The 14,195-nt window shown below is 27.0% G+C and overlaps 2 protein-coding genes across 2 annotated transcripts; one reads left to right on the forward strand and one right to left on the reverse strand.

The window, feature by feature from the left end:
* Positions 1 to 6,676: 6,676 nt before the first annotated feature.
* Positions 6,677 to 9,385, forward strand: LOC129904246 (probable trehalose-phosphate phosphatase 6). The gene is made up of 9 exons (XM_055979788.1): positions 6,677 to 6,753; positions 6,875 to 7,015; positions 7,991 to 8,062; positions 8,184 to 8,279; positions 8,368 to 8,424; positions 8,595 to 8,696; positions 8,828 to 8,905; positions 9,014 to 9,154; positions 9,248 to 9,385. Exons 1-9 carry the CDS (start codon positions 6,685 to 6,687, stop codon positions 9,371 to 9,373), a joined length of 882 nt encoding a protein of 293 aa, XP_055835763.1. The 5' UTR covers positions 6,677 to 6,684; the 3' UTR covers positions 9,374 to 9,385.
* Positions 9,386 to 10,250: 865 nt separating this feature from the next.
* On the reverse strand, positions 10,251 to 12,735 carry LOC129903415 (uncharacterized). The gene is made up of 4 exons (XM_055978967.1): positions 12,445 to 12,735; positions 11,058 to 11,264; positions 10,734 to 10,931; positions 10,251 to 10,539 (listed from the first exon to the last, which is right to left on the reverse strand). Exons 1-4 carry the CDS (start codon positions 12,709 to 12,711, stop codon positions 10,399 to 10,401), a joined length of 813 nt encoding a protein of 270 aa, XP_055834942.1. The 5' UTR covers positions 12,712 to 12,735; the 3' UTR covers positions 10,251 to 10,398.
* Between the last annotated feature and the right edge of the window lie 1,460 nt (positions 12,736 to 14,195).

Below are 14,195 nucleotides of genomic sequence, written 5' to 3' on the forward strand. Positions count from 1 at the left end.
ATAATTTGGTTTGGTTTGTAAAAAATTCGAACCAACTCGATCCATATACACTCCTATTTTTTACCATGTCATACTAAACATGCCAACTTTTACCAATAAACTATTATATTCATCAATCCATACATAAGTTGGATTTGATTTGTATAAATCATTTGCATTCATCACATCATTTTGATTATATTTGTGCGGACTCGTATTTACTTTAACTCATATCGCTCTTTTAAATTTAAAATCAACTACATAAATTAGTGATTTTTCCAACCCAAAAAAAAGTCAATTGACGCATTTACTTCAACAATATGGAGTTAGATCATAACTCCAAATAACAAAATACAATATAATTTATTTTTCTCATCTTTGATGGCGTTCCTCGTCAACTATTTCATTTACTTTCTTTACATTTAGCACCATTTTAAAATTTTCATTTCAATATCTGAGCTTAAAGAGAATATCCAATAGTAGAAGAAAATATTTCAAATTACGCATGATAGAGAAATTCCAATTGTTATTCGAAGAAGATAAAATTAGATGATAATTAGTCCTAATTACTCAACTGGTTAATGAGGCATTGGGCCAAGGAAAGTCCAGCTTTGCATTGGACTGCACATAATCATGGCCCATGGGTTCCTTCTTAGGCTTGTTTGACAAGAACACAGTTTCAACAGATTAAATTTGGCCCATTTCTTCCGTTTCCTTCATTCTGATATGACTTTTACGGGGTTAAGTTCACAAATGACCTCCACGAGGAGTGCTGAGTCTTGTTGATTTTCTAGACCGGCTTAATAATTTTTTAGAGAAAAAATAGCCTCCGCTTCAGAAATTTGGTAGGCAGAAGTTTATGATATTTTAAGATAGTGAAATTGCTCAATTGACCATAATTCTGCTTTATAGACAAAGGTTAGAATGTATGTCTGATGAATAACAAAAGTTCTTCTAAACTATTCTTTTTAAGTCAAGGTTATTTTAAAAAAAACTATTAATTGGGGATTAACAAAAACAACTTAAAATTGACTACTTTTAAGAATACCACGCATCATTTCCTTCTTTCTATATTCTGCACATAGCCTATGGATTTAGAATTACTCATATATTTCAGTGGAGGGGTAAGTACTTATCAACCTTTAATTAGACTACTCACGTGATCATAAAAATCATCATGAAATTTGAATTGGATCTTTGATCATTGAGTTGTTTGATAATAATAAAGAATGTGGTGTAACATCGATACGATTGGACATTTTCACCATTATAATATAATTGTAACTAAATAAAAATATAGTTTTAACTTTTGTATAGTGATAATATTTTATTTTTAGATGAGTGAATATTTTGAATAAATAGTTTTAACATTCCAATAGCATTTTCAGGTTGGCCAAAGTTTTTTTTTTATTATTATTATTAGTATTATTCAGTTTTAGCATATGAAGGACGAGGATTAAGATCGTATTTTGTGTGGGAGTGGGAGCGGGCTAGCCTCCTTCTCTCCTCTTATCATTTTTTAGTATTATTATTTAGTTATCATATAGCTTTTTATTCTTATTGTTATCTGTTGATGCATTTATTTTGTATATTACTACTTTGTTGTCTTTTTTCTTACAATCATGTACCAGACATCTATCTTGCAAAGATAAAAATAAAATTTATGTATATTAATTATATCTTTTGAATCTCATCACTTGCGAGATTATACTAAATACGTTTGTTTGCTTCTTTGGAATTTAATTCATATAAAATCTTATATTTCTTACTATGGATTCCACTATTTAGACAAGTCTTTTTACCATGCGCTTTATCTCTGATCTAAACTTAACTTTAGATCATAAAATAGTTAATAAAACAAAATGAAACTGAAAAGCTACTTATTGAAAATAAAAATAAAAGTTATTACCCTTTTTCCACATGATCATTCACTAGTTGGGCCAATGGGATAATGCCACGTTTAGCTGCAAAATCTCCCTGAACTTTATTTTTCAATCATGAATTTTAATTAAAAGAACAATTCGTGACTTTGTTATATTAGTATACACATCGAATTTGCACTATAATTAGCAATTAAAGTATAAAATGAATTATATTGCGTCTTTGTATCACACCTGGTGAATTACAAAGATCAATTATTTTATTTTTTTTAAAAAGGTACATTAAGTTATCTTTACAGGAATGATCAAATCACAAGGATCTATTATACACAATTTTATTTATTATTTTCAGGATTCTAAACTGTGATGGCCTCATGGTCAGATAGTTATAATTTTACTAGTTATGTTAAGACTTTCTTTTAAAAATTAAAATCGAATAATTAAAAAATAATTATCATTCATCGGATAAAATAAACAAATAAATAGCATAATCCAAGCAAATGTTTCAGTGATTTGAAAGACAAGCACACTGTACTGGGCAGTTTCTAAGCAATAAAATCTATTTAATTGCAAAGATATGGACTTTAATAAAGAGACCTTAATTAAAATATTTAATTACAAATATACATGAAATGGTCATTTACTTTGAGGATTTTAAAACTTTAAAGTGTTGTCGGAAAAAAAAAGAACTTAAAAATGTTTGTAATATTTCCCACGTGGATACATTTGAAGCCAACATAAACACTTTATTAGTTGTCAAAATTGGTGGAATTTTTTCGTTGTATATATGGTTGAACACATTAGAAATTAACATACATTTGCAAAAAAGTTGAGAGACAATTCTCTTGTTTCGAAAAATCTTACTTTAGAATTTAGATTGTCATTAGGAAATACAAAATTGTCTGTTTGGCTGAATTTATTTAAAATAGTTTATAAGTTGAAAATAACTTATAAGCCAAAAAAAATAAGTTGACTAGGAAATACTAAATTAAGTGTTTGTTTGGCTGAATTTATTTAAAACAGCTTATAAGTTGTTTTCAGTTTATAAACTGTTTTAGATAAGCTAAGTCAAATAAATCCAATTATTTTTTTGAGCTTATTTTAAGCATAAAATGACTTTAAATTGACCAGTCAAACACTCAAAAAAAACTTAAAACAACTTATCAACAGCTTATAAATCAATCCAGAGGAGCTCTAAGATAAAAAGTTATAATTATATGTGTCGAAGATTAAAAGTTAAACAGTGTTAAACTATTGGATTAAATGAAATTAATATATAAAACTTACAAAATACAAACTACAAAAGCTACTTCAACTATCATTGGTCCCAATTATTTTTGAGAGGCGCATTATAATACTATAGTTGGTGGACTTAATTATGATATTAATATAAAGTACATATTCTCCTGAAGTATATATTTATTAAAGTAACAAAGGTGTAGCTTTAATTATATTTCTCATTAAGGTCTATAAAAGTTAATTAAGAATACATAATTAAATAGATGGAAACTAACAAGATGGAGAGAAAGCTAGACACCATGCAAAAATTTGATCAATGCATGGTTGTGTCGTGATGTTCACAAACATGTTTATTTCATTGAATTTTTATTTGAAATCGTGTTTATATAGTGTTATGTCTTTCGTACAAATGGGAACATATAGTCTAAAGAGAAATTACACTATATTATGAGAGTAATATATAATTGATTCAATTTCATCCGGAAACCAAATGGTCTGGTATTGGAAGGCAGTGGTGGAGCCACATATATTACATATTGGCACTTCTTGGCTTTTATGCTATTTTACTTATTTATATTTTGATATTTTTAGTCAAAATTTTGGTTCTGTCACTGCTGAAAGGAATTCAAGTCAGATTCAAAGACAAATTTGGAATTTAAAGTTTACGTGTTCTTTTAATGACTTCAAGCTATTGATGACTAGGTTTACAATTTAAATATTTATATATATAAACAGTGGTTAAGCAAATATTATTAGGGTACGTAAACCTATATTAAGCAACACTTTAAATTTGTCCCTGCCCAATGGGACGTTATAGAGGTGAAAGTTAATTGAAGCAAATGAATTGAAGTGTTTTTTTTTCTTAATTGATTTAGCTAGTTAGCGTTTGACCATAAATTTTGAATCAGATTTTAAAAATTTATCATCAAATATCTGTTTGATCATGAAATTTGATCAAATTTTAAAAATTTGATCTTCAAATATTTTCAAGTTCTCAAAAAATTGAATCATACCAATTTTTGAGTTTTTGGACTTTCACTTGCAAAATTTTATTTATATATTTTTTCAAATAAATATATGTCCAAACAAATTCAAAAACTCAATTTTTCAAATTAATTTGAAGTTTCAACTTTAAAATCTATAATCAATTATAGGATCGATCTTGGGATTATAACACAATAAAAATGCATTATATTAAATCGTTGCGACCATTTATTGTTTGTGTTTTAAAAAAAGAAAAAAAATGAAGTGAAAAGAATACATTATCACACAATTCAAAATAAATAATCAAGTACGTAGTAATTAATTAAGAATATGATAACTACTTAAAAAAATGTTTTTTTTTTGTATTGAGAATATAAAATATATTTATATAATTGAATTGTTTAATTATATAGTAATTACAAGTAATCTTTTATGATAAACATTACTCGGGTAATTGAATTGTTTAAATTGTGTATGTAATTTAAATTCTAAGGAATAATATTGTGTATGTTTATATAAACATTTTGTATGTAATTTAAATTCTAAGGATACCAATGGAATTTTGGACATATAAATCCATTTACACTTAGATCTCGATCAAGACCTAATTCTTAATCATTGGAAAGTTTTATGCAACTTAATTACTACTTCCGTCCCATATTAGATGGACACTTCCAATTTTACACGGTGATTAAGAAATCATTAATACATTGAAAGATTTTATCATTTTATTTAAATTGACATCCTTAGTAAGATGCTCATCTAATATGGAACGGAGGGAGTAATTATTAGACCATCTTAATTTTGTCTAATTTTATCTAATTAAGGTATAAGTTTCATAAAGCTAAGTAAGAGAATATGATACGAAGAAATCATTAATATTAGAAAGTAGATTGAACTGATGTTTTTCCATTGTTAACATTTGACCAAGTGTCCACAAATTACTTCTTCATGAAGAAATAATTTATTTATTTTTTAAAAAGGAAACCCACCAATTAGTTACCAAATATAAATGTAAATAAATGCTAGTTATATTTTCAGAATATACTGTTATGGTAAACATTGATATAATTAATCAATTCACAAATCTCTGACTCGATTTGCTAAATAGTTAGTCATTAATTGTGCAATAGAAGAAAAAAAATATACGTCATAATTAAAGAATGTTTTCACACAACTAGTATAAATAACCCTATGATTGTGTGATTAAACAAAAACAACATAATATGGGTAATCCCATGCTATTATTAAAGATTTTGAACCTAGACTTGTTTTGACTAAAATATTACTCCCTCCGCTCATTTTTACTTGCCATGTTTAACTTTATGGGAGTCAGTTTGACTAATTTTTAATTTGGAGCCAAATTGAATTAGGTTAATTTCATATTTTATATTTTAATTCAGCTATTCAAAAACTATATGAAAAATATTATAACTTGCAATTATTCTCATATTAATATGATTTGAAAAATTCATCTTAAAATATTGGTCAAAGTTCATACAGTTTGACCCTAAAAAGAAAATATGACAAATAAAAAAAAAAAAAGTGAACAATATAACTTGTGTAATCCTAGGTTATAATTAAAGATTTTGAATCTAGACTTGTTTGACTACAATATTACTCCCTCCATAGATTTTTACTTGTCCTATTTCGCTTTATGAGAGTCAATTTGACTGATTTTTAGAGTCAAATTGAATTACGTTAATTCATTAATTAAAATTTTAAATTTAGATATTCGAAAACTATATGAAAAATATTATAAGTTGTCGTTCTTCTCATCTCTTAATATAATGAAAAAATATGTTAAAATATTGGTCAAAGTCATATAGTTTGACTCTAGAAAAAACAAAATATAGCAAGAAAAAGTGAATGAATGAGACAAAAACAATATATATAACCTGTGTAATCTCACGGTGTAATTAAAAAATGTGAATCTAGACTTGTTTTGACTATAATATAGTAAGGAATATACTTTTTTCCCCACTTTAATTCCTATAAATAGGCTCAAAATCTTCCTTCATATACTCCCTCTTCTCCGACAGAAAAAATAAACTGTGGCAAAAGAAAGAATTTCCTCTCCATAAATATAAGGTAATTTTTTTTCCTTTTTCCTTCTTCTTAATTTGTATGTAATTTCCATTAATTAACACAAGCTTATGATAATTAAGCATCATTTGTTTTGATTAAATCGAAATGTTACTCTAGCCACATATGTGGATTTTCTTGATTTGGGTACTTTTTGTTTGGTTAAGTATTTTTTATTAGTATTCTTCAAACATGGTTGTTGTAAACTTCTTCACCAAAAATGTCAATGTTTAATGAATTATGTTCAAGTCTTTAACTACTAGAAATTTAGTTTTATGAGTTATACCATATTTACTTGAACTTTTTTTGACAATAGTCGTCAAGTTTAATTAGATCTTAGTCCTACTATACTCTATATATTTTGATTAATTAAATGAGTGAAAACCTTAAAAGATTGGAATCCAAATCGTTAGAATAATCGATATATATATATATATATATATATATATATATATATATATATATATATATAAAAGATGGTCTAGATATTTTTTTTTGTTTCAGATTGACTGAAGTTATGGAATTGGCAAGACTCTCATCTATTGAAGGTGGAAATGATTTCTCAATTGAGTATGCAACTTGGCTGGTAAGTCTTTTTAATATTTTTTTTATCATAAGGTGAAAATGTTAATTCTGATTATATATTAGTAAATCTAACTTTGATTAATCAAAGTTGAATTTTGGAACAAATTAATTAATTCATTCAGGTGGAGCATCCTTGTGCATTGGAAAAATTTGAAGAAATGATGAATATAGCAAAAGGGAAAAAGATAGTAATATTCTTGGATTATGATGGCACTTTGTCTGATATTGTGCCTAACCCTGAAGAAGCTTTCATGACTGACAAGGTATATATTTAATTAAATTCTCTCAATTTTAATAATTTACTTGTCTTGTTAATTTTTTGTATTTGAATTCTCTCGAAATTGTATTCACTCTTATATAAAAAGTATTTACTTGCAATTAGCCAATTCAATAGAGATTATCGGTTTTATTAAAGGAAGATCAAATTTTTCATAATCTCATAGTAATTCTCCACTTTTTGACCATATATATATATCCTTCTTTAATTATAATAGTAAGATTTATAACTCTCATCTTAACATTCATTTCTAGTCAAGACATTTAAAATTAGGTAAAAGAGGGAGTGTGAATTACTTACTTAATTAAAATGCATTTACGTGGAGAGAAGAATGGGATATATATATATATATATATATATATATATATATATATATATATATATATATATATATATATTATATTATATACACTCCCACTAGCTAGGTTTTCTTTGTTTTTTTAGTAGCAACAATAAAATTTTCTCTATCTAACTTATAGATCATGCGTGTTCGAGTCGTGAAATCACTCATTAATGCTTATATTAGGTTAGGTTATCTACATCACTCATATTAATGCTTTGTGCACCAACCATCGATCGAATTGCCCTTTTGATAGTTGCTTGAGATTGGTTTATATTAATACATATATGATCAGTGAGGGTTTATATAACTGAGTAGAGGCATCAAATCTATGTCAGTAGTTTCTATTTTGACAAAAAATATTAGTTTAGGTCAAAATTCTATACTTATGTTAAAAGACTTCACTTAATATATATAAAAATGATTTACCAACGTCTCCTATATTAAAATCCAATACTCATAAATTTAAATACAAATACTGAATATGTTTTTGTTACCGACTTAGTCTTGTTTGGAATTAAAGTATAATTGTGGTTGTTACATCACATGTAAATATCTCTATGGTATTTATACAACTTTTTGTAATTATTGAATTAATTGAGAATTTAATATAAATTGCAGATGAGAATGGCGCTACGTGAAGTTGCTAATCGATTTCCTACAGCAATTATCAGTGGACGAAAACGTGAAAGGGTTTGTATATATTTTACTTACTTTAATTATTAATTAATCATACATAAAATTAATAATTTAATAAGTCAAATTATAATTAGATATGATTAATCCTACTTACTTTTTGTGTGTGTGATTTTAGGTACAAGATTTTGTACAATTGAAAAATGTTTATTATGCTGGAAGTCATGGACTTGATATTGAAGCTCCCTCATATTCAACAAATTCAAATGAAATGGTTGTTTTTTTCTACAATGAATTTTAATTGATTGTGTGTATTATCTGATATTTCAAAGTCGTTAATTCATTGTTGTTGGGAATTTCAGGATGATAAGGTTGTTCTCTATCAATCTGTGATTGAGTTTTTGCCCGAAAAACAGAAGGTATATATAATGATTTTCCAGTTAACTTGGAGTTGAAAGTTTTATAACCTTTCTTGATGGTGAAGTGCACATATTTATTTAGAAAAAAATAATTACTATTTTTTTTCAATAAATGTTTCTTAATTTCTTTCTCTAAACATTTTTTTCCCTATGTATGTTTCAATTATTAGATTCTTAATCTGTTGACTGAGACAACTAAAGGTATCAAAGGGGTCAATATTGAAGACAACAAATTCTGCATTTCTGTACACTACAGACATGTTCACTCAAAGGTATATTATTTGCTACATAAATCTTAATTTGCATGCGAATTTTTTTCAATAAATATTAACTTATGAACCCATAATTATTTCCATATTAAGAATTTTACATGTTGATTAACTATGAACCCAAAATATTTTAGGACTTTGGCGCAGTTGAGAATATCATTTCTGTTATCTTAAAAGAACACCCAAACTTTCGTGTATCAACAGGAATAAAGGTAATCTTTTTTCAATGAATTTATTAAATATTTATGTGTTATATCCTGTTTAGTCAAATTTTATGTTAAATTAACAAAATTATACAAAACATTTTTTTTAATTAATAGGTGTTTGAGATAGGACCAAATATTGTGTGGAACAAAGGTCATGCATTGGAATATTTCTTAAAAAATCTTGGATTTGGAAACTCTGATAATGTCTTCCCAATATATATTGGAGATGATCGAACTGATGAAGACGCTTTCAAGGTAAATTATATCTTCCATTTTGCATAAAAATATCTAAACTTCAACGTGTTTGTTTTTTAAAAAATAAAATTTACATATTCAAAAATATTGCAGGTATTGCGGAAAAGAGGACAAGGTTTTCCAATTGTTGTTACTGCTACTCCAAAAGACACCAAGGCTTTGTACTCTTTACGTGAACCAAAGGAAGTTATGGAATTTTTGTTAGGTCTAGTGGCTTAATTTGGAGCAATAGAAGCTTTTAGTCGATTTAAGTTTAATTAGATGTCTTTAATATAATATCTAGTTAGGTGATCAAGAGGTCACAATTCTAATATTACAATTGAACGCAATTTATTATAAGTCATGTTTGACTGTTGCAATATTCATAAGTCGTGATTAATGACTTCTTGATTCAATAATGTGATTGTAAGTTTATATTTAACACAGACAATTTATATATAAGTCGCATTTTGTTGAATGTTATATCTACATTGCTATTACTGTGTGTTTGGTAGGGAGGAAAATATTTTCTTTCCAATTTTTTCATGTTTAGTTGATCAAAATATTTGGAAAATTTTTTCTCTAAGAAAACAAGTTCCTTAAAAACACTTTCCTAATAAAATTAGGAAAAACAAATCGCATAAATGACTTCCAAATCTATTATCCCCCCCCCCCACCAACTTAATCCCCCAACCTCCACTCGTTGACATTCCACCCTCTTCCACCTTGGAACTCCCACTCCCTATCTCATCTCACTACAATAAAAATAACTTTTATCGGCAATAAATATGCATATTAATAAAAAGGTGTTAAAACATTTACTGGCTTTACCTACATTAGTTAATTGTCATTAGATCTAATGTCGCCATAGGCTTTAACGATATTGACAAAGAGTGTTAATTGCCTATAAAAAGTCTTTTTAGTGGCAATTAATCTATTGTCGTTAATTAATTGCCGTTAAAGATCATTTTTGGTATTCTACCTCGCCTCTATAATGTTTTAAATATAAATGCTCTTCGAATAATATTTTTTACTTATTTACCAAACACTAAAGAATAACTAAAAACGCACACTTGTTTTCCAATAAAACTTTTCTAGAAACTGATCAAATAAAAAATAAAACTACAAGCACTATGGATAACAATTTCCAAAGAGAAGGAAATTGCAAATTCCATACATAGACTATATATTATGCTCTTCTTATTTGAATTAAAAAACAAAACATGAAAATGTAAGATATCTCAACTTATTAAATTATTCAACATTTATTGCATTTGGAGCTTTTCAATCCAAAAGTTGACAGTTTGCTCTTTCCAAATGTTGTTCTCAAGGTACAACTCATAAAAGCTCACTTTTCCTCCCACTTCAATTGTCAATGCTGCTGTACTTCTAGTACCATAACATCCCTATATATTTACACACACAAAAAGAAGTTAATAAAATGCATGAAAATTGATTATCCAAATATCAAACTAGTTTGAGTTAAATCATATGTACACTTCTATATATCATAATTTATCAACCTTTATCCTCATATATTTGAGTTAGTTAAAATCGAACAAACAAATTATTCATAACGTTAAAAAAAAATATCAATTACCAGTGGAGTGTCAACTTCGACGAAAATAGAGCTAAGTCCCAATTCCAAGTCTGTAGAACAAATACGAGGCAATTTGCATTTATCAGCTTTGATGGTGTCTCTCATCAAGTTTTCTATCATCTCTTTGACGCAAATTTTTTCGTCATTCGCTTCGTAAGCATCCAACATTTTGTCGAAATTCAATTTCAATCTCTGAGCCTGAAATTAAAAACCAAAAGCATAACATAAGCTTCGATATATATAATTTATGTATATCGACTAGAGTCGATAGATATTTTGGGCCAAACCGGCCCAAATTTGTAGAAAGCCCATTAGAATTGTTACCTTGGGCCAGGGAGAGTCCAGTTTTGCATTGGACAGCACATGTATACCTGGTTGTACTTCTTGTATTGTCATGGGCTCACCTTTGGGCCTATTTGTTACGTATACCATTTTTTTAGTTTCAATATCTGCCAAAATTAAATTAAACCCATTGTATTCATTCCCTTCAATTACCAACTCCTTTGCAAACTCCATTGGGCTTTTTTGGCTCTGCACATGGCAATCAAATTTACAATATTTAATTTCTTTTAAATTCACCATATACTACAATTATTGCAATTGAGCGAATGATATTTTAGAAAGAACTTCTCTAACTCAGTAAAATCTGCGTACATTCCACAAGTGAGGTGAAAGTTCATTGAATATGTCGTTATTATCACCATATACTACAATTTAAATCTTGATCTATTAACCATATACTTCATAAGGACAGTATTTAACGTTATTTAATCTTGATGAGCTTGATTCCTAATGTTCTAAACTTCTAGTGGTACTAAACTCATAATCCTTTTGAAATTATAGATTCAAAAATCTAATATTAATTGAAAGTTGATGATTTTGACACATTTGTGTTTTCATTAGAATTCAAAAACTACATCTGTCATGATGTCGCCTTTCCTACTAAATAAATGTACAAAAATTCTTACATTATTAGGAATTTCAAAAGTAAATATAAATAATTATCAACAATGTAAAGTAAAATTAATAACTTTAGAATTGAGGCAAGTAATGAACTTAAACAAGTTAAATTGCAAAATAATATGATTTTCTTTTTAATTATATATATTATCAGTACGTATAAGTTAAATGTAGTAATAAATGATACCAAAAAGAATCTAAGTCTAAGATTCTTGGCCTCACATGACTTGATAAAAGAATCATATGTTTAGATCTCATCTTTCTTGGATATAATAAATCAAAACAAAAACTTACATATACTGACTGTTAAGAACAAATAATAATTAGATGTAATACGGATGCTAGCAAAGCAAACCTTGAATGACCATGAGTAAGAAGACAAACGAGAAATATACCATAAGAGAGATAAACATTTAACGTGGTTGGTCAACTGACCTACGTCCACAAGAGGAGATGAGCAATCCACTATAAACATGAGAGTACAAATAATCGAGAGAAATAACCTCACACAATTCACTCGGAATAAAAAGAGACACAAAACTCTCAAAGCCCATTAGGACTACATTGTGAATGCTACCAAGTTAGAAGGAATAAACCTCTATTTATAGAATCATTAACCTTTTCCTATAAGAAAAATGACCAGCCAAATATGGAGACATTGTGTTTTTCTTTTAGGAAAAGAAAAATCTAATTATACTAGGAAAGTCAGGCAAACACCTAACACTGACAATGTAAAAATGAATATATGTACCTGAAGAAATCGAACGGGTAGATCACCTCTGGTTTTGGCATGAGGGTGTGTATGAAGTTCCAAAACATTAGTAAGAAAAGCCAATTTACCATTTCTTGAAGATGCCAACCAAGTGCCACCACCAACTTCATCTTTACCACCAACAATTTCTCCATCTTCCCACCAATGAACTTCCTTTGTTGGCCTATTATGATATTCATCTCTATTCAACAATAATACAAATGAATATCTACTATGTGCTTGCCAAATAAACACTGCTATACACATCCTAATAATTTGTTTTACTTTGTATAAAATAAAAACAAGAATAAGATGAAGATGATGTTTGTAGTCACATGGTTTATATAGTATACTACTAGTCGGTCCTTATTCTAGTACCTACGGGCGCACTACTAATTTAAGTTTTATGACTTTAATATGTAGGTTCTTTTATCATTATTATTATTATTAAACTCAGTATGCCTTTTTAAAGTTTAATATTAATTTTAATTTAAATAATTTTTTACATATAAATATATATAATGTGTTAAAAATATTGGATTCAGATGAATTCGAAATTACAGTATTATTAGAAGTAGGAGGGTATAAGTCAAACCGTCAAGTTAAACTGAATCGACAAATCAAATCAAATAAACAAAAAAAATTGGCTTGTGGTTTGATTTGATTGGTTTGACGTTGAAAAAAAATAAACAGATCATTATTGATTTGATTTGGTATTAATAAAAAAAAAGTCAAATCGAATCATAATCAAATAGACATAATATACATATATAATTTTATATTTTTATATACAAAAAAAAATATTTATTATAATATGTTTTGTAAGTATTTTTTAAATTAGTTTATAACTTTCAATGTCTACATATATTATTTCATATCTGGGCTTGCAATAACTAAAAAAATTTAATGCGTTGTGTCTTTTTATGAGTTTTTGATATGTTTTTTCTAAGACAATGTCTTGAAGGTGCCATTGTAAATCTTTTATTTTTTCAATTTTATTTATTCAACTGTTTTTGAGATGTCATTAACTAATATAATCATACGATCAAAAAAACAATTTTTCGACACTAATTCACACGATCAAAGGAATAACCTCTTCAATTTGATCTTTTTTTTTTTATCATGTACTTGTAAAAAAATGGGGAAAAAAACAGAAAAATCGAAAGAATAAACTAAAATCAAAATAAAAAAAAATCAATGATAAATTAATTTAATTATAAATTTAATAAACTCAACAATTAATTTAATTATTTTTTAATAAAAAATCAAATCAATCAAACCTATATAGCCCCTAGCTACAAGCTACACTAATTAAAGTAGATGAAGATAATTAGTTGACGGCGGTATTCCTGAATATTCTTAATTAGTCAAGTTGATATATATCTTGTTCTAAGTCGAAATTTAGATACTAAATTTTTGAAGTTATGTTATTAAATTTATTATCTTTTTAAAATTATGACTGTTATAAGATCGTCGATAAAATCGGTGTTCCGCTATACAATTAGCTATTATTTTAAAATTTTAAAATAATCACTATATATTTTAAACTTCCAAGTAGTAAAAAATAATTATTTGTCATTTTTTCACCACTTACTTTAAAATACTCGAGTACTACTAAGAATAGGACGGCACAATTATTAACTACTATAGTATATATTATGTTTGGTTCTTCAAATTGTATTTGGCTTTTTCACTGGATATATATATATGAATTTAGCAAGATAATGAGTCTGTCTATCGATCAGTTCGGA

Source organism: Solanum dulcamara, chromosome 9 (genome assembly GCF_947179165.1).
Source record: "Solanum dulcamara chromosome 9, daSolDulc1.2, whole genome shotgun sequence".
In the NCBI taxonomy this organism is placed as follows: domain Eukaryota; kingdom Viridiplantae; phylum Streptophyta; class Magnoliopsida; order Solanales; family Solanaceae; genus Solanum; species Solanum dulcamara.

Bases quoted from the DNA above. Each gene is read 5' to 3' on its own strand.
- LOC129904246 (XM_055979788.1), top strand. From the start codon at position 6,685: ATGGAATTGGCAAGACTCTCATCTATTGAAGGTGGAAATGATTTCTCA. The intron at 8,697-8,827 runs GTATATTATTTG...AAAATATTTTAG, and splicing joins ACAGACATGTTCACTCAAAG to GACTTTGGCGCAGTTGAGAA. The intron at 9,155-9,247 runs GTAAATTATATC...AAAATATTGCAG, and splicing joins CTGATGAAGACGCTTTCAAG to GTATTGCGGAAAAGAGGACA.
- LOC129903415 (XM_055978967.1), bottom strand. From the start codon at position 12,711: ATGTGTATAGCAGTGTTTATTTGGCAAGCACATAGTAGATATTCATTT. The intron at 11,265-12,444 runs GTACATATATTC...TGCCATGTGCAG, and splicing joins TACCCGTTCGATTTCTTCAG to AGCCAAAAAAGCCCAATGGA. The intron at 10,540-10,733 runs GTAATTGATATT...GTAAATATATAG, and splicing joins TCGAAGTTGACACTCCACTG to GGATGTTATGGTACTAGAAG.